We start from the raw sequence: 25,446 nt of genomic DNA, 5'->3' as shown, positions 1-25,446 counted from the left end.
GGTCGAAGATAAGGGTTCCCAATAAGGAAATCCAAATGTTGCAGCTTGCACAGCCACGCCGGTCCACGTTAACCCATACCTTGAACTTCAGCGCTTCAACACCGTTCACTGTGTCGAGCAACCATGACGAGGCCGCAGGATAGTTTCACTTTTACGGTTGGAAAGCTCGGTAAGTCCCTGGTGATCCACGCGTCCATATGACTTATATTGAATCCAGATGCGGGCATGGCTGTAAGTCCCAGTTCAGTACGTCACCCAAACATAGAATGACGCGGTGCAGATCCTCCTGGGCGAACGTGCTCACCTCATAGAGTTCCCATCAATCCTACTTCCTCCTGGAGCAACGACTGGTTCCATAGTCAACATCGCAGTCCACCAGAACATCGCTGAAGAGCGGAAGCGAGACGGTGAATTCTGGTCACTTCAAGACGATATTCTAGACAAGTTTGGAAGTCACTCGCCTGATAATCCGCAGCTCGAGGTACACAGATCCTTGGAATCTTTTTGATATAATCCTCGTCACTCACACCGTCGTTTACAGCTCCGCAACGTGACCCAAACCTCTGTCACGCTCGAATGGCCGCCCATCAAGCTTGCTACTGCGAAACTACGTTCGCTTGATATATACAAGAACGGCCAGCGCCTTGCCGCAATTCCTAATGCACTAAGCAACTACTCCACCAAGCTTTCTGGACTCTCCGTAGACACCCCATACAGTTTCCAGCTCATGCTCCGTACCTCCGCAGGAGTCTTTCCTTCGAACCTCATCCGCGTGCGCACGCACACGATCGCAGATACAAGCGGCATTTCAGTATGTTTTGCTAATGTCACAGACAGCGTGTTGCTGGAAAATGCAAAACTTGCCTTGAAGGAGATGCGCGCAAAGTGGAGCGACAAAATTCAAATCGACACAACTCATTTTGTGTGCACTACCCCTGCGGTCACGCCCACGGGTGCACAGCCAGCCGGTGGTGTCGCAGCAGCTCCAGGTGCAGAATACCAACGGGCCTTGCAGTTAAGTATCCCCGTAGTTCAACCGCAGTGGATATTGGCGTGCCACAGTGAAAAGAAGTACGCATTTCATCTATTCATGGAGTTTGTCGTTGATTTTTCCTTTTTCCTAGAATGGTGCCAATCTCGGGTTACTATCTCGGTGTCACCCCACCTACGCCTTCTGGCTACTCCAACGTCCCCAATCAATGTCACAAGCCTCTCTCCCCAGCTCCGCCGCAACTCACAAAAACTTAGCATCTCGTCAAAGCCTCCCAGCAATACGCCACTCTACACCGCCGGCTGCAACCCCACAACGGCCCATCCATGAAGAAGAGGGCGAAGAGGATCAACCGCCCCCACCACAACCGTCGCTCTCTGACATGAGACACAAGAGCAGCGGTACGATGGATAGGAATTTCAAATTCCCAAATTCGTCGACCCAGGGTCAAGCCCAGGAATTACCGCCGCCTGTCCCATCTATCCCTACGCAATTGCCTGCTCCTAAGGCAGGGCCCGAGGCACGTTCAAACCATGCAAATGAAGACGATACGACGCCCGTGGTGGTCGTCGCGCCATCTAGCGTGGAAGTGCCTCCCCCTCCTCCGGTGGAGAAAGAGATCCGGAAGAGCTTCGTAGAATCTGAGGGCGAAGAGGAAGTTGGCGAGACGGTAGAAATTGATTTGCGGTGAGAATCAAATGCTCGTCGTCTACATTGTCATGTAGCCCCCGGTGTCATGAGGTAGTGGCTTTTGACTGTGTCGTGTGCGATAATTCCTTCGACATACATACTTATCATCGATGTTTTATTTCGCGTGATGTGGTCCCACGAACATCATCAACAAAAGAGCCTGAACCGTATATGTGAATATATTGTTGCAATGTAAGACCTTGTGTACAGTGGCTGACGACGCACTCAGTCACTACATCTCCTGGAATAAATCACTATCTTCAAGACAGTCTTGTCAGTAAAAACTCACCAGGGTTCGATTGCACATGACCTACTCGCAGAAAATCGTCGAGCGTGCTGGCCGGCGTTGTAGTACTTACTTATTGTACTATGTAGCAGATTTCAGACAGAACCAAAGTGACACTTAACAAGTTAACATTGATTATTTTCTTTTGCATTTGCACACTTCAAACGACCAACCGAGCTCACATAGTCTCCCGTAGGCAGACCAAATAGAATGAAGATAGTCGTTCAAATCACAAAAATTGCTCAACCCAGACATGACTATGTATGGTCATGTCTATGGTATCAGTACTGTCGGGTATATCGCCTGCCAGCCCAGGTATGTCTTGTCATCCTAGGGAACGCTAAGTTCGATCAAGATGGGCATCTACAACATAGTTCCGCTTGCGACATTGTTCATCGTCTAGATAGTTCAGACATTGTATATCACTCAGATATATCCATGTGATGAATTGTATATTGTCTCTATACGATGGCACAAGAACATATAATACAGTGTAAGGTACGAAAACGCAAGTCAATGTCGTGCGGAGTCCGGAAAAGGCATACATCAGGAAGATAAAATGAAACAATGACAATGTGAGTCGGGAGGAATGAGCCCATGATGAAAGTGTGAAAGTATGAGAGCGCGAGAACTGAGTGAAAACGAGTCCTGCAATCAAAGGTATGAGTACTAGACCAATAAGACGACAGGAAGCATATATCATGCAACAAAAAAGAAGAGTCTGTCTACCTCCTGCGTGTTTGTTTCCTTGCATGTTTTGTAGGCCGCTGAACTCCATGGTCTTCTGAATCCTCGATCGGCACCTGTTCTTACCCTTCCTCTTTCTTTGTCGTTGCTGTAGTTGCATCATGAGCTAGGCTAGGCAGAAACTCAAAATGAAGAATGGAAGAGAGTGGAAGCAGTGCGCATATACTCACCTTCAGGCAATAAATGCGGATACACTCTGTGCAGAGATACTATGTACAAGAAGGGGTGGACCAACTAAGCTAGTACTAGTGTGTTACCTTGGACGGAGATTCAGGTTATGAACTACAAACAGTAGCCACGAGGGAGATGGTGGTGGTGGGAGGAGAAGTGGGTAAGTGGAGAAGAGAGGCCTGGTTGGGGGAGCTGCTCGAGTTCAACTTGTTGGAGCCTTACATAAAACAACCCCAACAGTTTGCGTGGAAGTGGCAAAGTGGACCAAACAAAGGACTTGGAGGAAACCGAGTGCGCATAGATCTTGTCGACAATGTAGTGCATATATCATGTAGATACAAACGCATCGCAGATGCACGTCTTTGTGATATGTCTATATCAGGTCGGGATGTCGCCGACATGACCCGACAGTGACCTGTCAAGTGCTGTGGCGCACAACAATCTAAATCTAACATCTCAGTTGAGCAATTTTTGTGAAGTTCCTTCTATACTGTAGAGCTCACACATTGTTCGGCAATCAGCAACACCCAGCTATTGGTAGGCGAGAACTGCCAGTACTAGTGATAGGATGGTTTGGCCGCAAAAACCAAACATGACTTGTCACTAGTATCAATGTTCAACCACTGCAATCCGATAGCCATGAAATCTGCCATTCCACGGTGTGTGGGCCTCACACACCAATATTACTGATATCATGGTCTGAATATGCTGCGCTCAGAAAAATAGCACAAGGAACTTCCTTCAAGGTCTGTCTGTTCTTTCATCGAATATACTCATGTACGTCGCAGACTCGCACCGATCTGACTTGTGTGGGTGGGGTATTGTGAACGACACAGAAAGGTTCTCCCTCCGAGCTGTCCAGCGCGCAGTCCATGTTGGGTCTAAGCAGAGGAAGTGAACACTTGTTTGTTGCGGTGCGTTTGATATAATTGGTATAGATATTGATTGATGATCCATTCGAATTATACGCAACGCTATGAGAAATGAAAATGTTCGGTTCCAGTTCGAACACTCTGAGTGTGTAAGTGTGGATGTGCCGTTATGTTACCCGTCATGGCAAATCCACATCTTCCCCCTTGGATTCCATGCATTAGCCACTGATTGATCCCGTTACTAGACTATGAGAGCTTATAGTTTCCTCTTTGAACTCGTTCGATTCCACTCGTCACGTATCGATCAACCGCTGGCGGTGTCAAGTACACACGCTTTCATATTTCCTGTACAAAAATGACGGAGAACACTTCTATAGTGGACGATCTCACCAACCCCCATAACACCCTCATTCACAACCTATTGGCGAATTCAGCCGTCCCCCCTTTTGCTCCTCCGTTCGCATTCGAAACGGAGTCCGGCTCACCGCGTATGTTTAGCACGAGCCGCAACACGGCCAGCTGAAGCGCTTCCAGGCGGAGAAATAGGCCACAAGACGCGTTCTACAGAAAAATTGATGACATTCAATGCCTCCTCCTTCTTCGCGTCATGAGTTGCATTGATCGCTTCACCAAGATGCTGTTTGATCGCTGTCCGCAGTTTCCTGGCTGCGTCATCAGCATCACCCCCGGCACCGGTTGCGTAAAATTCGAATGGGGGAGCAGCTGTACCGTCCCCTTCCCCGAATGGTTCCTTAACCATAAACTCGGCCAGGGGTGTGATTATGTTGATCATAATCGAATGCATGTTGGAGATAAGGGCGCGCCGAAGAACAAGATCGCTAACTTGCCAGGTCTTCTGGATGGTGATAAGCAGGTAGCAATAGGCTGCATTTGATGCACGCGCCAGCTAATAAACCATTAATGGTTTCAAGGACATAGATAGAGTGCGCAATTCGGATGCTCACTGCATATACAAGCACGTTATCCACATACATACTTGTCGTTGGCGATGTCGGAACAGCGTGACATTCCCACTCGGTGTGCTTCTTGTAAAGTTCGAGGAACATCTGGTAATGTGCATCCTCGACTCCAACACTACCTTCGCCTTGATCAATAATTGTCTTCAAGGTGTGGTGGGCGGACTCTTGGTCAGTCACTAGAGTCATCGCGGTAGGGAAAAATTCCGTCGGTGAAAACTGCAGATTTTTGTTCTTGAAAGTAATAAACGGTCCGCATTTTTTGATCACTTGAAAAATAATGGGTGACGGGCGGCTGGTGAAGGAAAGTCGGAGTACATACTGTCTTCAAGCTTGGTATAGAACTCTCCGATGCTATTGTACGTGGCGAGGATACCCGCGTATGGAAGTGAATCGTTCTCTTCGTCATCCACGAGTTTTGGTGGCGCCTGGTAAGGAGCTTCGATCTGACATGCATAAGTGGTCAGGACAGGTGTCTTATATGACACGGGTGTCCAATCACCTGCAAAAAGCATTCGAGGTTGCTTTTTCCACAGGGTTCGAGTTTGAGTGGGATCTTTGAATGAAGAATGACATCGTTGGGACCATATGTCGGCAGGACTGCAGCAGAGTAGAGCTGGGGCCCGGACTCGATTGATGTCAGGAGATTTCCAGCGAGCGCCAAGTGTAACATCTCCTGGTGAGCAACAACTAGAACGAAGTTATAAAAAACAGGTGGAAATGTGGGTGGTGAGGATTGCTTGAAATCTTCCGCCTCGCCTGGGTGCCAGCTTTCCCATCGTCTTTGATGCTGTACATTGAGTAAAGATACAACTGGATTAAATGAAGTGCAAAAGGTATTGTTTAAGTAGAAACCGCGCGAAAAGTGTTCTATGTCCTACCGGAATAGTTGTAAGTTCGACTTTGATGGCGTCGTGGAGCATCCCCACGATTGCGAACTTGAAGTCGCGTCGTTGTCGCTGTCGCTGTCGCTTTGATGGTGCCATAGTGAAAATAACTGGTAGAGGCAGTTAATTGGGATGTGGGTGTTGATGGCCGGTACTCTGTAGTCTCAAGCCAAGGGGTTGTCCATTTATGCATGCTCGATTAGGTCCCGTTTACTAGTTCAGCAATGGAGTACGCCCTATAACATGCCACTTCAACTGATACGTCGAACATTGGATTGAGAACTCAACGTACTTGCCACCAAATGGGGTTCAACTGGAAATACGGATTTGAATTGATTGGGCCCCGGATCTGGCACTTACATAAATTCAGAATCAATCATACTTACGTCCATACCACCTGTCGATCAACTTGCAAACCGAGGAGATACGGCGCCGGGCATAAATTTAATTGAGGATGGAAGGCGTCTGACAGTCTGAATGTTCGCTATCAGAGTGACAGTGTTCCACTTTTAGGGGACTAAAAAGCAAAGGTCTAAGTTAAGTCTACGTGTGAGTAAGCGAAGTGGCACAGCACTGAGTACTGAGCACTCTTTCTTCTCGTCCACGTCAGTCACCGAATTCGAATGCCGTAGACGATTTCCAGCCCTTTAGGTGATGCTCTCCAGTTTTCTGCTCACCTACCCGCCGCCCTCTCTCAGGTCAGTCGGCTCTCCCAACACAAACCGCAAGGTCATAAAATCCACAACCTGCTTTCATCTAGCTTTGTCCGACGCGCTACGCTCACATCCTGAACCACAATACTCGCGTTAGGTAACCTGTTCGGGCTCGCCTGCCCTTCACAACTCACCTTTTCACCTAGGTTCGGGCTTTCGCCCAAAAACCTCCGTATACCTTTTCATAGCTTGTTACTATCGCCTCAAACATATTCAAGTCTGTTCATTCCTTTTTCTTTCTCATATCGGACACGTGAGCATCGACACGCATAGATTGTGCGCTTTTAGTGGGCTATTAGCCAAATATAGATTCCTGATAGGTGGTATACTTAGGCGACTTCGAACTGACGGTCACCGCTCGGATGCGAATAGATCGGGCTCCAAGTCTGTAATAGTCCTCACTCGCAGTCCGCCTTTCAAGGCCTCATGGCTAATTTCCATCGCCACTGACCTGATCTGAGTAAGTAATAGAAGCAAATCTACCACATGCCACTGAAACTTTGTCGTTGAATCCTTCCATTCATTCACTTTCTAGTCCCAGCCTATGTAACCTGCCGGAATGGCAAGTTCCATTATCACTGTCAGGCAGTGCTTCCATTGTCGCTGTCCGGCCTAGTGCTCCCATTGTCCCTGCGTCAGGATTTGATATTTGGTTAGGTTTGCCTCCCCATCTCATTAGTCTGTGTTCAATCATCAACGTGTGCCCTCAAACCTTGTAAAGGGGTGTGTGATGGTCTATGCCGTTCTCTCAACTGTGTGCCTTCAGCCACTCATCCCTGTTCACCCAAAAGGTTTCTCTCGTCTAGGAAAAGTATAAGTAGTGTATACCATCATTTCTCTTCAACTCGTCCTCCAAATCATGTCTATCGATATCAATCCCACTCACATATCATACATACAAATCTTTCCCCCCATAGGCATTGCTCGCCTGGGAGACTCTGGGTTCGATCTGAGCACCGGAAACATAGATGACGACTCGGAAATCGACTGGTTTCTCCCTTCTGAGATTCCTGGCACTGAAGATATGCCTGCTGACCTAGGCAAGTTCAGAGATGAAAAGAACCGCATCAAACGTCAGGTAAGACTGGTTTTTTCCCGTATCACTAAGGCTCGCATTGAATGTGTTGCACAGGCTGTTCGTTTCCGTGTCTACGCATATCGCGAGAATGGCGATATACTTGGAGAAATCACATTACAAACTAAGCCGACGACGTATAACATCACTTGGCGTGTCCACGTTGCTAATCATAAAGGTGCATGGCACGAGTTCTCAGGTATGTCCCACGTCCATGTGATTCTCTGGATGTCGTGAATATTTGCTCCACTAGGCCAGTACGAGCCAATGCCAAATGGGCTTAGGAATCCTGATGTGCAGCCTTCGTTTGTATGTACAACTACGGTATTTCTTGAAACTGCTAACATCTTCTCTAGAGGCCCGATCAGCGGTCAGATTTGATCGTCGACTCTAAAGTCCAAACGATAACGGCGGGTACTCTCGAGGAGGTATCACTGACAGGGCTTTTTCGTGGTTCTCGAGCAGCTTCGGTAGACGTTCATCTGGGTGAAATCCGCACAAACGAGCAAGGCCACCTTATCTTCATAGGCGGAGCTGGCTACTCACGTTCCGTCGGAAACCCAGGGCAAGCACACTTCCAACCCGACATCATTTCGGAATTTGATAGCATCGACTGGGTCGACGACACCTGCGACGGCTGGGTTGATGTCACAGTTCAACATGGGGACTTGACGTGAGCCACATTTTGTGACCGTGACTCTATAGTTATTCACCGAACCCGTTTCAAGTTTCACTGCTCTCCAGAAGTCGACTGTCTTGAGTGCGCCTCCGAAGTTTTCATGGGGTATCCAGTCGCCCACTACGTTGTACGACCTCCTTGAGAATATCTACAACGACAGGATTGGCTGGAAGGATCACGATTACACACAATTCTATCAGGATATATGGCCTGTCATGCATGGCTCCTATGCACTTTCCTGGGTCAATCGTGAAGCGTACGATGGCCATGGTATGTTTCCCCGTCACCTCTGCTGCGGATGCTAACGGTCTAAAAATGACTAGGTGTTTCCGGGAAGGGAAACTTCTTGACCATGAAAGATGACCTGGCAAGCCTAGAGGATACTACGAAAATTCAAGCGCTCCGCGATCACATCTTTAGTCGTCTGAGACTTCCAGACTACGAAGACCGAGTCCAAGCTTCCACAAAGTATATGCCTCGGCTCTCTGGTAACGAGTGAGTATGGAGTCTACCCGCTATCCACGACTCTCTGACACTTTTAAACACAATCAGCGGCGATGCACTTGAGCCTGGTGAGCCCCTGCGCCCGGGTGACCCCATAAAACGGTTCGCAGCCTTCACGAGGCTACAGTACCAGCGGTTCCTCCAATGGAAGCGCGGCCAGTTCCTCGCAAGTGATGCGCCGTGGAGTCGATTTACAGAGTTTGACGAAGTTCCCCCGGCTCTGCAACCATCATTCTTGACGCGTGCAGCTCTCGAGCACACAGTGGGAGAACCGCTCTACCCAGGAATCGAGGTGTACTGGGCTGCGAGGGAGCCGAAGATGTATCTCTTTGACACCTCCCGAAAGGACAAAGATCCTCCCTTCCGCTTCAATCATGAGGTAGTCAAGCCAGGGTATCTCGGACGCGGTCTAAGTCTGCCGTGGCAGAGCGACTTCGACCAGTGCAATACCCATTGGTGGGTGTATCATGTCTTGTCAAACCTACTTTTGACTAACTTGAATGATCGGAAAGGTGGCCCTCGGCTCGTCCCGACGACGTCATCAATATCGGTGATTTTGAATCGAAGGACAATGTTCCTGTGGAAGACTTCATCAGAGATATCGCTCCAAAAACGAAAAAGTGGACCCGCGGTCTTCGAGATACTCCAGATTGTAAGTTCAACTCGGGTTAAGACGCCCTCTTTTACCATTCTGAATAACTTGACACAGATCCCACCGAGTATTACCCAGGAAGTACAGACATGGTTCGTCACTGGCAGAAGCTCGGATTTGTGGTCAAAGTTCCTATCGTGATTGGGGAATCACCTGACCTACCAGTCTGGGCGGAGAAGGAGCGCATGCCCATCGATGACCCGCTAAAACATAAGTTCCAGATTCCCTTTGTTTCAGCTTGAGTATCTTGTATCACTTACTTCCCAATGTATATTACTGGACACTGATTATTTTTCCTTTGCTAAGTCCATTATATATATTTAAAAAAATTGGACTTAGCAAGGACTCCAAGGAGTCCCAGTTTGCAACAACACCACAATCACGATCACTATCTACACACTTCAAACGACCAACCGAGCTTACAAAATGAAACATCGTCAAGCAAGGTTTTGCAATCAGCAACACACAGTTATTGGTAGGCGAGAACTGCCAGTACTAGTGAGAAACTGGTTTGCCGACAAAGCCAAGCCAGTCTTATCACTAGTATCAATGTTCAACCACCGCAATCCGATAGCCATGGAATATGCCATCCCACAGTGTGTGGCCAGGGCCTCACACGCCAATATTGATATCACATGCTACGCTCAGCAAAATAGTACAAGAGACTTCCTTCAAGGTCTGTTCTTTCGTCGCAGATACGAACGGGAATATCCTCATGTACGCCACAGATTTGGACTGATGTAACTCCGACTCGTGTGGGCTGGGTAGCGTGAATGTACCACCTCTCTCCGAACTGTCCAGTGCGTGGGCCAATCAGTGATCCATTTGAACCATACGCGATGCTATGAGAGTTCAGAACCGCAGTTCGAACGCCCCGAGCGCGTAGATAATGATTTGTGCATCACATCATGTAATGGCAAATCGTTATCTCCCAACTCGGGTTCCTCTATCTACCTTTAACACTTCTACAAAACTACATCTAGCACATCACCCTTCGGTTTCACAAATATCCCCCCACCAAAATACCTCGTCTCGCCCTTCTGATCCTCATCCCCCATATCCTCCTGCGTCGAAATTTGTTGAATCGCAGAAGCTCGCGGAAGATGAAACGAGGCATGTTTAAAAACCCTATCCCTGCTGCTGTCAGGGTCCATATACTCATCTTCGCTCTCAGAATCATATTTCTTCATCTCCGATGACGCATAGCTATACGCGATGCACGTCTGTTCATCACGCTCGACATCGTCGATAAGGCGGATGAGAATCGGATTGACAGAGACGTGGAAGTGTGATCTGAGAGCGTCGAAAGGCACCGAGTCTCTCCCTTTGATATTATCCTTCTTGACACTCGTTTTGCGATAGAGACTCGGATGCTCGAGTGGGAACGCAACGACTGCAGTCCCTCCTTCATGCAACTTTCTAATCTCATCCACAACCGCTTGAATCAATGCATCATCCACGTTCGGATACGTCCTAAAACGAGATGCAAGCCGTTTGCGCCGATATTCAACTTCGTCCAATGACATCTGCATTTCCCCATATTCGTTTTCATACCGCCGATGCACTTTACCGACTACTTCAACATCGAACTAGAGAACGAGTTGCATACTTTTGGTCACAGGCATCATTTTATGCTCCGTGTCCGTATGAAACGCGCCGATAACCGGGCTGAGCTCCTCCGAGCTCCTACGTTTCGCAGGATGCAAATCAACGCTCGTCTCTGCACCTCCATGCCTACGCATAAGCTCTCCCCCCTCCCACTCCGTACTCAGCACACAAAGCACTGTTCCATGATGCACATCACTATACGCCGAATTGCGATGCCAGTCGAAATGTCCTCCTGGACTACAGATGACGAGTTTGTAAAGCTTCAGCTGGTTTTTTTTGCCGATGAACATGACAAGTGCAAGGTCGTATTGGATGTAATGTGAAACCATCATATCCGGGTGAGGGAATGTGCGGCGAGTTATGTTTCTTCTTCTCGACCGAATGGCGAAGGGGTAGCATGTTGTTTGAATATGTGGGCCCCTGGCTTTCTCCACGTACCTTCATTCTCTCCTATTCAAAATTCGTGAATGTTTTCGTGGTTGTATGTATAGAAGAACGAAGCGAAGGGGCTGCTGACGAGGTTGTCGAGTGCGCTGCTGAGGGGTGTGTAGGAGTGCACTTCGTACCCTTCCTCTTTGTAGGGAACACTTTCGAGACGCTTGCGGACGCATCTGAAGATGGAGTTCGTGTTCTAGCTGTGATGAGTCGTTGTGGTTGGTCTGCGACATGGTGGTTGGTTGGTTGGTTGGAGAGGGGCTTTTGTGAAATGTTTAAATAATTGGATTTAAGTGGCCGTCTCCCCGGAGGGTTAATTGTTAGTCTCTGAGCCTGGATTCAGGAAGGATCGATATCAAAGTGTCAATTGGCAAATCAAAAGTAAAGTATGAGTACAGTCAATGTTATTTCCCCCCATGGTCGCTACTCCCTTTCAAGACTCCCTTCCAAGAGTCCAATGGACCACGATACCACTATAGTACGACGCCTCGGAAATATATCGAGATTAAAAGAGTTTGTTTAAGCAATTGAATCAAGGCATCTAGGGGTACAGCAGGGTCGGAGGCTGATATATCCATAAACATCGGGAATACGGTAAACGGGTCTCCCTTGTACCTGTCAACAAGTTTTTCCCCTCAGGTTGACATCGACCCATAGTCTAGGTCAAAGACACCTAGTGGCTAGGTGGGACTACATCTGATATCGCAGTCTGTGCCATTCCATTCCTCATCACCTGCTTCGTATCAACGCATCATAGGCATTTGAGTATATCCCGCAGGATAACAGCGTGGAGCGTCGGGGATGGTCGCGTTGTAGTGGGAACAACCACTGCTCCAGAGAAATCACCATGTAAAATGGGGATCTGTTTCGATATGAAATCAGAGATGCAGCAAGAGATCCCCACACGAAGCACTCCCCGGAAGTACTAGATTTTTTCTCTCTCTCAAGGGAAGAGATTTCAATCGTGATTGTGTTAGACTCGCGAGAAAGAAAAGGAAAAGAACCGTCATGATCAATCGAAATAGAAATGGTTTGCCAAGATTCCACGGCGGGTCTAGCCAGTCACCTTTGGATGGAAGTATTGGCAGGGAAAGAACGAGATCTCTGAATTCGTTACTGTTGTGGAAACGTCGTCCATAATACTTGAAAGTCGTTTCCTAATGTTAGACAACAGTAATTGTCGTATGCACGGACGATTGATGGCCTCTGGCGGCTGTAGTAACTAGCACAAATTTTTCGGCACAAGTCACAAAAGAATATTGCACTCTCGGCAGCAGATAGTGGAGGGGGTGTGAAAGGGAGGTGCGTCTGAGATGCGTCTGTTTGGGTCTGGTAAGGGACTACATATATATACATGTGATGCCGAGTCCAAAAGAAAGCAACCTGCAGGGGCGAACCACGAGGAGGCTCGGAGACCACTGTATCGGATCCGCAGACGAGCCTAAGTAATAAACAAAGGATCGGCGGTTCGGGCGAGCGGGTATGAGAGAGAGGGTACGCCAAGTCCGGTGCGGTGGCCGACTGGTTGGACGGCAAAGGGCAAAGGATAACATTAGGGCACACATGTGAAGCTTTTCGATGAGACTCGGTAAGCGACTTGAATAATAGGCAGAAGCATCTGACAGCAATTAGTAAGTAAGTAAAAGAATCGAGAACCAAGAACCAGACTCATCTTCTTTGTATGTACGGAACGATACCGCGGAATCTGTTTGATGAGCAGTGCTAACGGCTCTATGCGGGTGCAATGGATGTGTCGTCCTGAGCAGAGTCTAGTTAGGAAGTAACGACTGAGTGAGATGCGCTTTCAGGGTGTGGGGTGGGGGTGTTGGCTTGTCTCACGCCACACAAGACAAGTTGAAGGCCGCTAGTGGCGGCATAGCGATCAAGTCAGGATAAATACAGATTGCAAATCCATAATTGGTAGCATACACTCGTGCTCGGTCAAAAGAGGGTTATTGGGATATACAAGATAGATCGACTGCCGTATTCATCAGGATCGTCGTACTGAACGAGTGGGGCGCACCGAAATAATACTATATGACATTCAGACAGGGTCGGATCAACCCACCCGTCTCATACACCTACTCGTCTCTTCTTCATCTCTCTTCCACGTCCTCGTCCCCTCTCATCCCCATCCGATTCACTCATCCCTTTCTCCTTATTTCTCTCACGCAGTAGACGCATAGAACCACCTCTTACACTCGCTCTTGTACGCGAGAGACTACGTTCTTCTCTGGCTGCGCTCCGCGTACGTGGTTTACACATATTATCGTCTGTAGTGGGACGCACTTTTGTACGTTCGCGAGTAGGACGTGAGGGGATATCTGCGTCACGTGGGTCCGACTCGGATTCAGAATTACCATCTAAAGTGGGAGAGGCGACGTGGGATTGGTGGAGGTTGGATTTAGGTAGGGGCCTATTTCGTGGTTGAGCGAACGATGCTGAAGATGTGGAGGTGCCAGTCCTGGAGAGGGGTTTGGGCGTGGGCGTGGGTTTAGAGATAGGCTTGGGTGTGGATGCCTTCGAAGTGGGTTTACGGGTAGGACTAGTGCTAGCAGCTGACTTGGGAGAGGAGGCGTCGACCACTTTGGGGTTTGCCTTCTTCCTCGTGCTTATGCTGCTGGAGACAGACACGCTCCGCTTGCGTTTGCGGCCGTGACATCCCATCGAAGAGCATGGGACTAGTTTATCGTCATGGATGGAGGAATCTGCGCGAAAACGCGCGCGTTTAATATCTGTCTGTACATGGAATGAGTATTCGAGATCTAAAACACAAGACAGATACTCACCGTATGCCTTCCCTCATAACACCACCCATCAGGAGGACCCATATCACCCGTTCCCTCGACGCTCCCTCCGCAGCAGCTCCACACCGTCTCATACGCCGACCGATCAATGAGGGCGCTATCATCATCATGGGGGACGCGGCAAGATGTGTCCGTGTTGGAAAGATCAAAGAAGGAGGCGTGGCAGCGCACGCAATGGAGCTGGGGTGGCGGGGATAGGTCACAGAAGAATTTGGTGAGGGCAGTGAGTGTGCACGGGGAGGGCGGTGGCGGTGGCGGTGGCGGAATCGAGGTCGGGCGGAGGTGGGCTAGGGCGTATGCGTGAAGGGTTTGAGGAGGGACAGAGCGTATGAGGTCATAGAGAGCTGTTGGGTCTGTTACCTCGGGCTGAGGCTCGGGCTCGGGTTCTGGGGAGTGAGAATTGGGCTGGGGAGAGGAAGAAGGGGGTTCTGTGTGAGAAATTGAGGGAGATGTCGAGGGTGTATGTAGTTGGGTATTGGATGAAGGATCGAGCTTGCGAGCGAATAGACCAAAGACCATCGTTTATCGTTCTGACTGTCTGCTCTGCTCGATACTTGAAGATAATGAAATCAGAAAACAAAGGAAGGACGGTAGAAAAGATATCTGGAAGCTAGTAAATTATAATCTGTAGCGTGCCCTTCTCCTCGAGGTCAACGTGTGCAGCATACCACCGGCATACCAAACAAACACAAATAAAGATCAAAGCATTTCCACGATGGCGAGTCGTGTTTCTCTGCCAACCCTGTCACTGCGCATTGCAACGTTCCATGCTAACTTGGGAGCATCGCGAGAAGAAGTTTGGAATATAATCCAAATATCATTTCCATCATGCTCCCATGTCGTGCGCAAGCATTCCACGATACTGAAGCATGTTTACTTGCAATATTCAGGTCTCGAGATCTCACCGACGTCCATGCTTCGAAGCATGGCGATAGGCTTCCAAGTTTCAAGCGCCACGTCAACCTCTTCTACCGCGATGACATCCACTTATTCAAGTTTATCATAAAACTTCAAGGATGCGCAACATATTCTCTAACTCAATTCCCGCTTTTGTGAGCAGTATTTGAACACTTCGAAACTTTGCATTGCGCTATCGATAAGCTGATATTCAAATAATCGCTGGCCTACAAATACCCTCGTGCAACCTTCTTCCTCTTTCATTCTTCCCAGAATCCAGATGAGCTGCAACGCTCAAGGTCAGACAGGCGAGAAATTGAAGTCATAGAGTGAGGATGACCATCATGGTGTCGATGATTCGCCCACCCATTCCGATGTCTTCTCCCCTATGCTTGCAGACCAAATGCCACTTATTTTTCTTAGGTGATGCTACTCTGTCGCTGCCGCCGTTTTTCGTTAACAAGTACATGGTATAGAATCCTGCTTTTTCACAATATCAGGGTGGCTAGCATGATTTGGTTGGTGGTCGAACGCGGACGTGGTTTGTGGAGCTGGAGTTAAACGCAGGTGGAGTCATGATTTCCGGGAAGCTGCCATAGGTGAGCACCGTCTCATTTTAGAGTGTTGTTCCAGTCTTAAACTGTGTGATTCGTGGACACCCTGTGCTCACCTCATCCCGTCGAGTTATGTCGAGGGCCGAATATAGGGCGCGCAACAGAACCTACGGTCTCGAATGCATTATTCACTATCCAGTAATTTCAGATATGTTCTGGAGATTATGGCTCAGAAGTACTTACGCGGACTCCGTCGCAGTCGCTGCTGACCCGATTCTGGTCCGCACGTCAACGCTCGGCCCTCAACGTTCACCTTGATATGAATCTCATTAATATTTTTACATCTCAGTCCCTGAATCTCACCTGGAGGGAGGCTTGAGATAAAGGCGATCTCCCCGATCAGACCTGGATGTCGGAACTGGATGGTGTTGTGCGTTTCGTTCGCCGGGGGAGCGAGATCTAGGCGAGAGGGATGTCTAAGGCTACACCTGCTTTTGGGGCTCTCGCATTCGCATTGGGAGACTGAGACTCATGATCCAGTACTGGTAAATTACTAAGGCTACGTACATGCATAGGTATATTTGCTACAGGAAGATTTGTTGGGTACTGAGCTGACGACAAATACTTGGATCCAGATATGATACAGGTGTTTTGTCAAGTGTATTGCAACTTAAAACATAACCGAATCACCACCCGTCGTGTCCACGCGGCGATTTATACCACCGACGAGGACCTTGATCAGCATGTCAGCATGCAGTTGGCCGATATAGGGCGTTGTGTCGACGATGTCCTGACGGTGCTTTTACTAAATGATGATGATACGTGGGGTAAGGTCATGGCATACCCGTATATGTGCCTGCTTCAAATCATCCAGCTGTCTAAGGAACCGTGCTGCATGCCTCGAATCCCCTATCTGAACGAACTGTATCCCGACCTATAGCTTTGTCGGCACCAAGTCCAATAAACAAGCGATGCGTAGTCACCTGTCCAAGTGGCCACTTGTCGGCCTCAAGTAGCCTAGCAAAATAGACAATCACACTCTCTACATCATCCGCTACGTGAATAGGTCAGGGAATTCGGCCATTAGGTGTCGCGCAGACTCACATGACGCGCCATCAGTAATGATGAGCACATTCAAGGGCTTGATGTTCTTGCATCCATCCTCCCGTCCCTTAGCAGCATACAGGTCACCGAAATAATCGCCGAGGATCATACTGAGGCGATTCCCAACAGTGGTTGGGCCACAGGGCTGGAATTTGGCGAACTGCTCGTGGACAACTCTGGAGTCCTATAGAAGGGTCATCAGGATCGATTTGTGACGTGCAAGTATTCTACCTACCGTAACTCCCTTCATGGTTGCGTTGCAGTTCAAGAATTGTATGTCTATGCCAGCGGCACTGGCGTCATATTGGCTCGCTACATCGACGAGCGTGGCGAGAGCCTGTTCCGCCTGAACGGCAGGGGGATTTCAGCCCTCATGGACAAGGAATGCGACCAACATCATACCTCATTCCATAGCGAACCAGTCATAGATGAAGAATCATCCATGATGATAGTCGTGTCATAATTGCGCAGCGTCTGAAGTGCATCTTGCAACGATTCTGCACGCAGAGGTTGGCGGAGATACTCTGCTCGCGTCGGAAATGGAGAAGAAACAGCTGGTCGTGGAATCATAAATGTCGAGTGAGACTTCGGAGGGGAATAAATACCTTTGGCATCATTGTGAGGGGGCAAGGGCATTGCTAATGCGGCAGAGGTAGAATATGGTGACAGCGCTGATCCATAGTTGCTGGTGTGCCCAACAAGAGATAATTTGTTCTCCTTTGCACGATCATCAGACAAGTCACCAAATTGGCCCTTACTGGAACGCGTTCGCGCCTTTGACAGGCAGTTTCCCATGATAGCCTTGGTCCGTCTTCGAACAGTGGACAAAAGCGATAAAGATGTCCGTAGTCACGTGTGGGCGAGTATGGCGGATGAAAATAGGAGCAATCTGACGCACGGCGAGGAGAGTTAGAAGAGCACTTGAGCCCCCACTGACGAACAACTTAGACAGACTGCAATGAGTATTAAAATTAGAATCAGACATTGCCTGATTTGTATAACCACATGGCTGTGGCTGTGAGGTTTTGCCGTGATTCATCATGAGCTGTCGTATCTTATGCACAATATCCAATACGACATCATCTGTAAACAAAGGTCGGTGACGCTGACTGGAAGACAATGAAAGGAACATACCACCTCTAACATCCATTTTACTCATTGCTAGTGCATAGACCTGTGTTCTCCTGCCTTCCCGTGTTGAATGTAGGATGCACAGTGATGTTTTACCATTAAAATATGATAGAGACAGGAGATGCATAAAGGGCTTTAGACTTGTAGCGATAATGATTGATCTATTTGAATACTTCGATTCATCTCTCGAAGTGAACAAAGTGTCACTTCGACCAACTTCGGCACAACGAACTCAACTGAAGTCCCACGTTTTCGAAGCGAGGCGAAGTGACCTCGAGGTCACTTCGCTTCGACGGCAACACTAGTGTTTGCTGCGTATGCTTACTTTCAAGACAAAATGAAAATCTGACGGTGGTGTTGTATGATTACATAAGTACCTGAAGCGGGCTTGCCCTTCTTACGCAAATGTTACAAGGTGTCACAACTTCAAATTAAATCTTAGCGCCCTAAGCCTAAACTTATTTAGGTAAACACGACCTTCCGCACAACAGCATATAAGTTGTTCGTTCAAGTGCTCTTCTGACTCTCCTCGCCGTGCGTCAGATTAATTTGCTCCCTCAGTATGATCCTCGGCGATTATTTCGGTGACCTGTATGCTGCTAAGGGACGGGAGGATGGATGCAAGAACATCAAGCCCTTGAATGTGCTCATCATTACTGATGGCGCGTCATGTGAGTCTGCGCGACACCTAATGGCCGAATTCCCTGACCTATTCGCGTAGCGGATGATGTAGAGGGTGTGATCGTCTATTTTGCTAGGCTACTTGAGGCCGACAAGTGGCCACTTGGACAGGTGACTACGCGTCGCTTGTTTATTGGACTTGGTGCCGACAAAGCTATAGGTCGGGACACAGTTCGTTCAGATAGGGAATTCGAGGCATGCAGCACGGTTCCTTAGACAGCTGGATGATTTGAAGCAGGCACATATACGGGTATGCCATGACCTTACCTCACGTATCATCATCATTTAGTAAAAGCACCGTCAGGACATCGTCGACACAACGCCCTATATCGGCCAACTGCATGCTGACATGCTGATCAAGGTCCTCGTCGGTGGTATAAATCGCCGCGTGGACACGACGGGTGGTGATTCGGTTATGTTTTAAGTTGCGAGACACTGGATACAACACTTGTATCATATCTGGAGTTAAGAATTTGTCGTCAGCTCAGTACCCAACGAATCTTCCTGTGGCAAATATACCTATGCATGTACGTAGCCTTAGTAATTTACCAGTACTGGATCATGAGTCTCAGTCTCCCAATGCGAATGCGAGAGCCTCAAAAGCAGGTGCAGCCTTAGACATCCCTCTCGCCTAGGTCTCGCTCCCCCGGCGAACGAAACGCACAACACCGTCCAGTTCTGACATCCAGATTTGATCGGGGAGATCGCCTTTATCTCAAGCCTCCCTCCAGGTGAGATTCAGGGACTGAGATGTAGGAATATTAATGAGAGTCGTATCAAGATGCACGTCGAGGGCCGAGCGTTGACGTGCGGACCAGAATCGGGTCAGCAGCGACTGCGACGGAGTCCGCGTAAGTACTTCTGAGCCATAATCTCCAGAACATATCTGAAATTACTGGATAGTGAATAATGCATTCGAGACAGTAGGTTCTGTTGCGCACCCTATATTCGGCCCTCGACATAACTCGATGGGATGAGGTGAGCACAGGGTGTCCACGAATCACACAGTTTAAGACTGGAACAACACTCTAAAATGAGACGGTGCTCACCTATGGCAGCTTTCCGGAAATCATGACTCCACCTGCGTTTAACTCCAGCTCCACAAACCACGACCGCGTTCGACGACCAACCAAATCATGTCAGCCACCCTGATATTGTGAAGAAGCAGGATTCTATACCATGTACTTGTTAATGAAAAACGGCGGCAGCGACAGAGTAGCATCACCTAAGAAAAATAATCCGTACTACGAAGTGGCATTTGGTCTGCAAGCATAGGGGAGAAGACATCGAAATGGGTGGGCGAATCATCAACGCCATGATGGTCATCCTCACTCTATGATTTCATTTTCTCGCCTATCTGACCTTGAGCGTTATAGCTCATCTGGATTCTGAGAAGAATGAAGGAGGAAGAAGGGTATTTATAGGCCAGCGATTATTTGAATCTCAGCTTATCGATAGCGCAATGCAAAGTTTCGAAGTGTTCAAATACTGCTCACAAAAGCGGGAATTGAGTTAGAGAATATGTTGCGCATCCTTGAAGTTTTATGATAAGCTTGAATAAGTGGATGTCATCGCGGTAGAAGAGGTCGACGTGGCGCTTGAAACTTGGAAGCCTATCGCCATGCTTCGAAGCACGGACGTCGGTGAGATCTCGAGACCTGGATATTGCAAGTAAACATGCTTCAGTATCGTGGAATGCTTGCGCACAACATGGAAGCATCATGAAAAGGATATTCGGATTAGATTCCGAACTCCTTCTCCCGCGATGCTCCCAAGTTAGCATGGAACGTTGCAATGCGCAGTGACAGGGTCAGCAGGGAAACACGACTCGCCATCGTTTGATTTGTATTTGTGTTTATTTGGTATGCAGGTGGTATGCTGCACGCGTTGACCTCGAGGTGAAGGGCACGCTACAGACTATAATTTACTAGCTTCCAGATATCTTTTTTACCGTCCTTCCTTTGTTTCCTGATCTCATTATCTTCAAGTATCGAGCAGAGCAGACGGTCAGAACGATAAACGATGGTCTTTGGTCTATTCGCTCGCAAGCTCGATCCTTCATCCAATACCCAACTACATACACCCTCGACATCTCCCTCAATTTCTCACACAGAACCCCCTTCTTCCTCTCCCCAGCCCAATTCTCACTCCCCCGAACCCGAGCTCGAGCCTCAGCCCGAGGTAACAGACCCAACAGCCCTCTATGACCTCATACGTTCCGTCCCTCAAACCTTCCATCACCACCACCGCCCTCCCCACACACACTCACCATCCTCTCCCATTTCTCCTGCGACCAATCCCCGTCACCCCAAGTCCATTGCGTGCGCTGCCACGTATCCTTCGATCTTTCAAACATGGACACATCTTGCTGCATCGATGGTGAGGGTGCACTCGTTGATCGCTCGGCGTATCAGACGGTGTGGAGCTGCTGTGAGGGAAGTGTCGGGGTGGTGCTATAAGGGAAGACATACAGTAAGTATTTATCTCGTACTTCATATTTCAAATGCTGATGACAGGTACAGACAGACATCTAATGTGTGCGCTTCCTCCAGATTCATCCATCCACGACGATAACATAGTCCCACGCGCTTCGGTAGGGTACCACAGCCGGAAATGCAAGCACAGCGTATCCGTCTCCGCCAGTATAATCACAAGGAAGAAGGAAAATGCGAAAGCAGTCGACAATCCCTCGCCTAGGTCAGCTACTAGTCCTACCCGCTTCTAAGGCATCTGACTCACCCAAGCCCACCACAAAACCCATGTCCAGACCTCCAGACCTTCACTCTCAGTGACGCTCACCCAACCCCAGCTCCCGTTTTCTGACCTACCTCGTTGGAACTTGGCATTGCGGCATCAATTAGCTGAGTGCAAACTTCCATCATCCCAGAATCCGGATGAGCTACGACGTCCAAGGTCAGACGGGCGAGATGTTGCTGCCATGTTGCCATCAGCACTTGTCGACACGTCGTCGATGACACAGCAATGCAAACTTTGTATTCCATGCGGTTACAAGTGTCCTAGGTGGGCTAGTAGCCTATAATCGCGACCAAGGTCAGTTGGGCGAGATTTTTCGGGTGTGCTGACTGTGAGCATCTGTCAGGGCGTGATCATTTGGTGGTTTACCCCCTCTTCCTCTGCGCGTTGCACGCTCAAGTGCCACTATCACAGTGCCAAATAGTTGATGTAACTTCGCCTGTCGATGCCAATCAGTGAGTACATGGCGCATCAAGTTGTAACTGACGGATGCTCACATGAACGCCAAGCATCCATTCGGAAGGCCATATATCCGGGTCACGCGCGCTTGTCGTTCTGACGCTAGTGAGTTGAATGTGTATATCCGGTTCATACACGGGAAATACAATTCAACTCGCCAGCGCTAGCGATGCACATGCCACGTGACGAACTCATAAGACCAGCTTGGCTGTCATCAGTATAGTAGTTCTGGCCTCGACCAATAGTCGGGTGTTGCTGATAAACTCCTTGCTTGACGATTTTGTGAGCTCGGTTGGTCGTTCTGTTGAAAACCATACTCCTTGCTAAGTCCAAAGCCCCGTGTATTGATGGATTGAATCGATGTCAATCAACTTATCCCTGAAATTTTATACATAGGGTATACGCTGGCGAGCGCGCTGGACTATATAACATTCTTTACGAGTATAGGTGAAATGTTTGGATAAAACTAGATCTCATTCTCGAGACTCGGACGACCTCATACGATCGAAGATCAGTCGAACCTGGTGAGTCTGAAGCCCCTCTTTGTGTCACGTATCTTTCTTCGAATTACAGACAGCAGTTTGTTCCACAAGATGTGATTACAGAGTGCGTTGTGTTAAAACACGACGGACAATGAGAACGACCACAGACCTTCGGGTGCATCTCTCTCCGGCGTTCGCACCTGGCACATATTTCTCTGGCACATATCTTCGGCACCTCCAACATTTCTTACACGCCTCATGTCAACCTCATGTTGTCTATCCCGCACGTCCAATTTCAATGTCTCTACCACGTGTCTGTGTTGTTCTCACGCACCCATGCTATGCCCCACAGCAACGGCACTAGTTGGGGAAAAGCTTGAGCTCTCGGATGGTGAGGCATTCAGTGGCATGCAACTAAGATTGAACTCGTGTAAGAGGAATCGGTGTCTTCTGGCATGATTTGGTTGGTCGTCGAACGCGGACGTAGTTTGTGCAGCTGGAGTTAAACGCAGGGCAACTCATATGATTTCCGGGAAGCCACCATTCGCCGAACCATAGGTGAGTACCGTCTCATGTTGAAGTGTTGTTCTAGTCTTAAACTGTGTGATTCATGGAGGCAAAATAATAATCGCAGGTGATTTACCTCTTGAATGTGCCATTTGCGAGCGACTTTGATTTCAATCAAGGGCAGTAACTCAGCTTCCTGACGATAGCTGGTTTCCGCAAGTCACAACTCCTGAGCAGTCCTGAGACTCTATGGCGAGCCATCGCTAAGCGTTGGTTCAGATCAGAGCGCAATCGTTATCATCCGACTTCAAGCACACCGTTTTGAAACCGTGTCCAACTCTTGTTGAGACATGAATCTCAAAAAAAAGGCATTCTAACACGATGGCTGTGACGCTGTGCTCCATCAGTACTTGCTAGGGCATCGGATACCCTGTACTCACCTCATCTCATCGAGTGATGTCGAGGGCCGAATACAGGATGCGCAACGGAACCTACTGTTTCGAATGCATTATTCACTCTCCAGTAATTTCAGATATGTTCGGGAGGTTATGGCTCAGAAGTACTTACGCGGACTCCGTCGCAGTCGCTGCTGACCCGATTCTGGTCCGCACGTCAACGCTCGGCCCTCAACGTTCACCTTGATATGACTCTCATTAATATTCTTACATCTCAGTCCCTGAATCTCACCTGGAGGGAGGCTTGATACAAAGGCGATCTCCCCGGTCAAATCTGGATGTCAGAACTGGATGGTGTTGTGCGTTTCGTTCGCCGGGGGAGCGAGACCTAGGCGAGAGGGATGTCTAAGGCTGCACCTGCTTTTGGGGCTCTCGCATTCGCATTGGAAGACTGAGACTCATGATTCAGTACTGGTAAATTACTAAGGCTACATACATGCATAGGTTTATTTGCTACAGGAAGATTTGTTGGGTACTGAGCTGACGACAAATCCTTAGCTCCAGATACGATACAATTTGTCCAATGTCTCGCAACTTAAAACATAACTGAATCACCACCCTTCGTGTCCACGCGGCGATTTATACCACCGACCAGGACCTTGATAAGCATGTCAGCATGCAGTTGGCCGATATAGGGCGTTGTGTCGACGATGTCCTGACGGTGGTTTTAGTGAATGATGATGATACGTGAGGTAAGGTCATGACATACCCGTATATGTGCCTGTTTCAAATCATCCAGCTTTCTAAGGAACTGTGCTGCATGCCTCGAATTCCCTATCTGGACGAACTGTATCCCGACCTATAGCTTTGTCAGCACCAAGTTCAATAAAGAAGCGATGCGTAGTCACCTGTCCAAGTGGCCACTTGTCGGCCTCAAGTAGCCTAGAAAAATAGACGACCACACTCTCTACATCGTCCGCTACGTGAATAGGTCAGGGAACTCGGCCATGAGGTGTCGCGCAGACTCACATGACGCGCCATCAGTAATGATGAGCACATTCAAGGGCTTGATGTTCTTGCATGAATCCTCCCGTCCCTTAGCAGCATACAGGTCACCGAAATAATCGCCGAGGATCATACTGAGGCGATTCCCAACAGTGGTTGGGCCACAGGGCTGGAATTTGGCGAACTGCTCGTGGACAACTCTGGAGTCCTATAGAAGGGTCATCAGGATCGATTTGTGACGTGCAAGTATGCTACCTACCGTAACTCCCGTCATGGTTGCGTTGCAGTTCAAGAATTGTATGTCTATGCCAGCGGCACTGGCGTCATATTGGCTCACTGCGTTGACGAGCGCGGCGAGAGCCTGTTTTGCCTGAACAGGAGGGGAATTTCAGCCCTCATGGACAAGGAATACGACAAACATTATACCTCATTCCACAGCGAACCAGTCATGGATGAAGAATCATCCATGATGATAGTCATGTCATAATTGCGCAGCGTCTGAAGCGCATCTTGCAACGATTCTGCACGCAGAGGCTGGCGGAGATACTCTGCTCGCGTCGGAAATGGAGAAGAAACAGCTGGTCGTGGAATCGTAAATGTCGAGTGAGACTTCGGAGGGGAATAAATACCTTTGGCGTCATTGTGAGAGGGCCAGGGCGTTGATAATGTGGCAGAAGTGGAATATGATGACAGCGCTGATATATAATTGCTGGTGTGCCCAACAAGAGATAATCTGTTCTCCTTTGCACGATCATCAGCAAAGTCACCAAATTGGCCCTCACTGGAACGTGATGGCCCATTTGACAGCCAGTTTCCCATGATAGCCCAGACCCTTCAGTCACATTGGATGTAGAAGTGGTGCCCCGGATGTGCCAAAAGGCCGTAGAATATGTCCCAGCCAGCACCGGCCTGGCCAGGTAGATATGTGGCTGGCCGGTTCGTAGAAGTGGGCACGGCCAGTGTACCTTGAACTCTGCTTAGGTACCGAAGGAATGTGTAGAGCGAGAACTGGCCGGCCATGTAGGACAAGTACTGGCCAGCATTCCTACACGTGACTGTACAGGAGTACCGGCCGAGCGCACAGGGCATTTACTGCCCAGCTCAGCCAGGAAGAAGCCTCAGGCCAGCACTCTTATACAATCGTGTATAGGAGTGCCGGCCGAGTGCACAGGGCAGGTACTGGCCAGCTGCCAACAAACAGCCTCCGGCCAGCACTCTTATACAATGGTGTATGGGAGTGCCGGCCGACTGCTGCCAGGAAACAGCCTCCGGCCAGCACTCCTATACAATAGTGTACAAAAGTGCCGGCCGAGTGTACAGGGCAGGTACTGGCCAGCTGCCAGGAAACACAGCCAGCACTCTTATACAATGGTGTATGGGAGT

General features: G+C 48.8%; 9 protein-coding genes across 9 annotated transcripts; 4 read left to right on the top strand and 5 right to left on the bottom strand.

Annotated features, from left to right (window-relative positions):
• Window position 1: 1 nt before the first annotated feature.
• Window positions 2–1,859, top strand: EDB91DRAFT_1125097 (uncharacterized protein). Its single transcript, XM_041318379.1, has 5 exons — window positions 2–180; window positions 266–481; window positions 542–1,071; window positions 1,125–1,153; window positions 1,210–1,859. The coding sequence occupies exons 1-5, from the start codon at window positions 124–126 to the stop codon at window positions 1,680–1,682; spliced, it is 1,305 nt and encodes a 434-aa protein (XP_041178488.1). The 5' UTR covers window positions 2–123; the 3' UTR covers window positions 1,683–1,859.
• A 259-nt stretch (window positions 1,860–2,118) lies between these two features.
• Window positions 2,119–2,919, bottom strand: EDB91DRAFT_217822 (uncharacterized protein). Its single transcript, XM_041326492.1, has one exon. The coding sequence runs from the start codon at window positions 2,815–2,817 to the stop codon at window positions 2,308–2,310; it is 510 nt and encodes a 169-aa protein (XP_041178487.1). The 5' UTR covers window positions 2,818–2,919; the 3' UTR covers window positions 2,119–2,307.
• Window positions 2,920–4,238: 1,319 nt separating this feature from the next.
• EDB91DRAFT_1346170 (ferritin-like-domain-containing protein) lies at window positions 4,239–6,173 on the bottom strand (the record flags this gene model as incomplete). Its single annotated transcript, XM_041325880.1, has 6 exons — window positions 5,914–6,173; window positions 5,616–5,857; window positions 5,237–5,524; window positions 5,057–5,180; window positions 4,723–5,003; window positions 4,239–4,664 (listed from the first exon to the last, which is right to left on the bottom strand). Exons 2-6 carry the CDS (start codon window positions 5,718–5,720, stop codon window positions 4,239–4,241), a joined length of 1,224 nt encoding a protein of 407 aa, XP_041178486.1. The 5' UTR covers window positions 5,721–5,857; window positions 5,914–6,173.
• A 1,020-nt stretch (window positions 6,174–7,193) lies between these two features.
• On the top strand, window positions 7,194–9,613 carry EDB91DRAFT_1335740 (uncharacterized protein; the record flags this gene model as incomplete). The annotated part of the gene is made up of 9 exons (XM_041325511.1): window positions 7,194–7,412; window positions 7,467–7,608; window positions 7,663–7,718; window positions 7,766–8,082; window positions 8,138–8,358; window positions 8,412–8,583; window positions 8,641–9,048; window positions 9,105–9,244; window positions 9,302–9,613. The coding sequence occupies 9 exons, from the start codon at window positions 7,194–7,196 to the stop codon at window positions 9,484–9,486; spliced, it is 1,860 nt and encodes a 619-aa protein (XP_041178485.1). The 3' UTR covers window positions 9,487–9,613.
• Window positions 9,614–13,114: 3,501 nt separating this feature from the next.
• Window positions 13,115–14,772, bottom strand: EDB91DRAFT_217716 (uncharacterized protein). Its single transcript, XM_041326491.1, has 2 exons — window positions 14,077–14,772; window positions 13,115–14,026 (listed from the first exon to the last, which is right to left on the bottom strand). Exons 1-2 carry the CDS (start codon window positions 14,611–14,613, stop codon window positions 13,361–13,363), a joined length of 1,203 nt encoding a protein of 400 aa, XP_041178484.1. The 5' UTR covers window positions 14,614–14,772; the 3' UTR covers window positions 13,115–13,360.
• Window positions 14,773–16,215: 1,443 nt separating this feature from the next.
• EDB91DRAFT_1081001 (uncharacterized protein) lies at window positions 16,216–17,444 on the bottom strand (the record flags this gene model as incomplete). Its single annotated transcript, XM_041315327.1, has 7 exons — window positions 16,216–16,335; window positions 16,390–16,479; window positions 16,529–16,599; window positions 16,650–16,833; window positions 16,885–16,995; window positions 17,052–17,203; window positions 17,255–17,444. 7 exons carry the CDS (start codon window positions 17,442–17,444, stop codon window positions 16,216–16,218), a joined length of 918 nt encoding a protein of 305 aa, XP_041178483.1.
• Window positions 17,445–18,335: 891 nt separating this feature from the next.
• Window positions 18,336–19,003, top strand: EDB91DRAFT_1200496 (uncharacterized protein). Its single transcript, XM_041320652.1, has 4 exons — window positions 18,336–18,451; window positions 18,502–18,572; window positions 18,622–18,711; window positions 18,766–19,003. Exons 1-4 carry the CDS (start codon window positions 18,343–18,345, stop codon window positions 18,883–18,885), a joined length of 390 nt encoding a protein of 129 aa, XP_041178482.1. The 5' UTR covers window positions 18,336–18,342; the 3' UTR covers window positions 18,886–19,003.
• Window positions 19,004–20,315: 1,312 nt separating this feature from the next.
• On the top strand, window positions 20,316–21,048 carry EDB91DRAFT_1346165 (uncharacterized protein). The gene is made up of 2 exons (XM_041325879.1): window positions 20,316–20,933; window positions 20,984–21,048. Exons 1-2 carry the CDS (start codon window positions 20,484–20,486, stop codon window positions 20,993–20,995), a joined length of 462 nt encoding a protein of 153 aa, XP_041178481.1. The 5' UTR covers window positions 20,316–20,483; the 3' UTR covers window positions 20,996–21,048.
• Window positions 21,049–23,530: 2,482 nt separating this feature from the next.
• On the bottom strand, window positions 23,531–24,882 carry EDB91DRAFT_1221088 (uncharacterized protein; the record flags this gene model as incomplete). Its single annotated transcript, XM_041320906.1, has 6 exons — window positions 23,531–23,773; window positions 23,828–23,917; window positions 23,967–24,037; window positions 24,088–24,271; window positions 24,323–24,433; window positions 24,490–24,882. The coding sequence occupies 6 exons, from the start codon at window positions 24,880–24,882 to the stop codon at window positions 23,654–23,656; spliced, it is 969 nt and encodes a 322-aa protein (XP_041178480.1). The 3' UTR covers window positions 23,531–23,653.
• Window positions 24,883–25,446: the final 564 nt, after the last annotated feature.

The sequence above is a fragment of the Suillus paluster genome (genome assembly GCF_016628075.1).
Source record: "Suillus paluster strain FC165 chromosome Unknown EDB91scaffold_18, whole genome shotgun sequence".
Classification (NCBI taxonomy): Eukaryota; Fungi; Basidiomycota; class Agaricomycetes; order Boletales; family Suillaceae; genus Suillus; species Suillus paluster.
This window is presented reverse-complemented; position numbering and strand designations above follow the sequence as displayed.

What these genes read in the sequence shown, in the direction of transcription:
- EDB91DRAFT_217716 (XM_041326491.1), bottom strand. Translation starts at nt 14,613, where the DNA reads ATGGTCTTTGGTCTATTCGCTCGCAAGCTCGATCCTTCATCCAATACC. An exon ending in GTTATGAGGGAAGGCATACG is followed by an intron (nt 14,027 to 14,076) that starts GTGAGTATCTGT and finishes TTCCATGTACAG; the next exon opens with ACAGATATTAAACGCGCGCG.
- EDB91DRAFT_1125097 (XM_041318379.1), top strand. Translation starts at nt 124, where the DNA reads ATGACGAGGCCGCAGGATAGTTTCACTTTTACGGTTGGAAAGCTCGGT. An exon ending in GAAAGCTCGGTAAGTCCCTG is followed by an intron (nt 181 to 265) that starts GTGATCCACGCG and finishes ACCCAAACATAG; the next exon opens with AATGACGCGGTGCAGATCCT. An exon ending in GCGTGCCACAGTGAAAAGAA is followed by an intron (nt 1,072 to 1,124) that starts GTACGCATTTCA and finishes CCTTTTTCCTAG; the next exon opens with AATGGTGCCAATCTCGGGTT.
- EDB91DRAFT_1200496 (XM_041320652.1), top strand. Translation starts at nt 18,343, where the DNA reads ATGATCCTCGGCGATTATTTCGGTGACCTGTATGCTGCTAAGGGACGG. An exon ending in CATTACTGATGGCGCGTCAT is followed by an intron (nt 18,452 to 18,501) that starts GTGAGTCTGCGC and finishes CTATTCGCGTAG; the next exon opens with CGGATGATGTAGAGGGTGTG. An exon ending in ACAAGTGGCCACTTGGACAG is followed by an intron (nt 18,573 to 18,621) that starts GTGACTACGCGT and finishes ACAAAGCTATAG; the next exon opens with GTCGGGACACAGTTCGTTCA.
- EDB91DRAFT_217822 (XM_041326492.1), bottom strand. Translation starts at nt 2,817, where the DNA reads ATGATGCAACTACAGCAACGACAAAGAAAGAGGAAGGGTAAGAACAGG.
- EDB91DRAFT_1346165 (XM_041325879.1), top strand. Translation starts at nt 20,484, where the DNA reads ATGGTCTTTGGTCTATTCGCTCGCAAGCTCGATCCTTCATCCAATACC.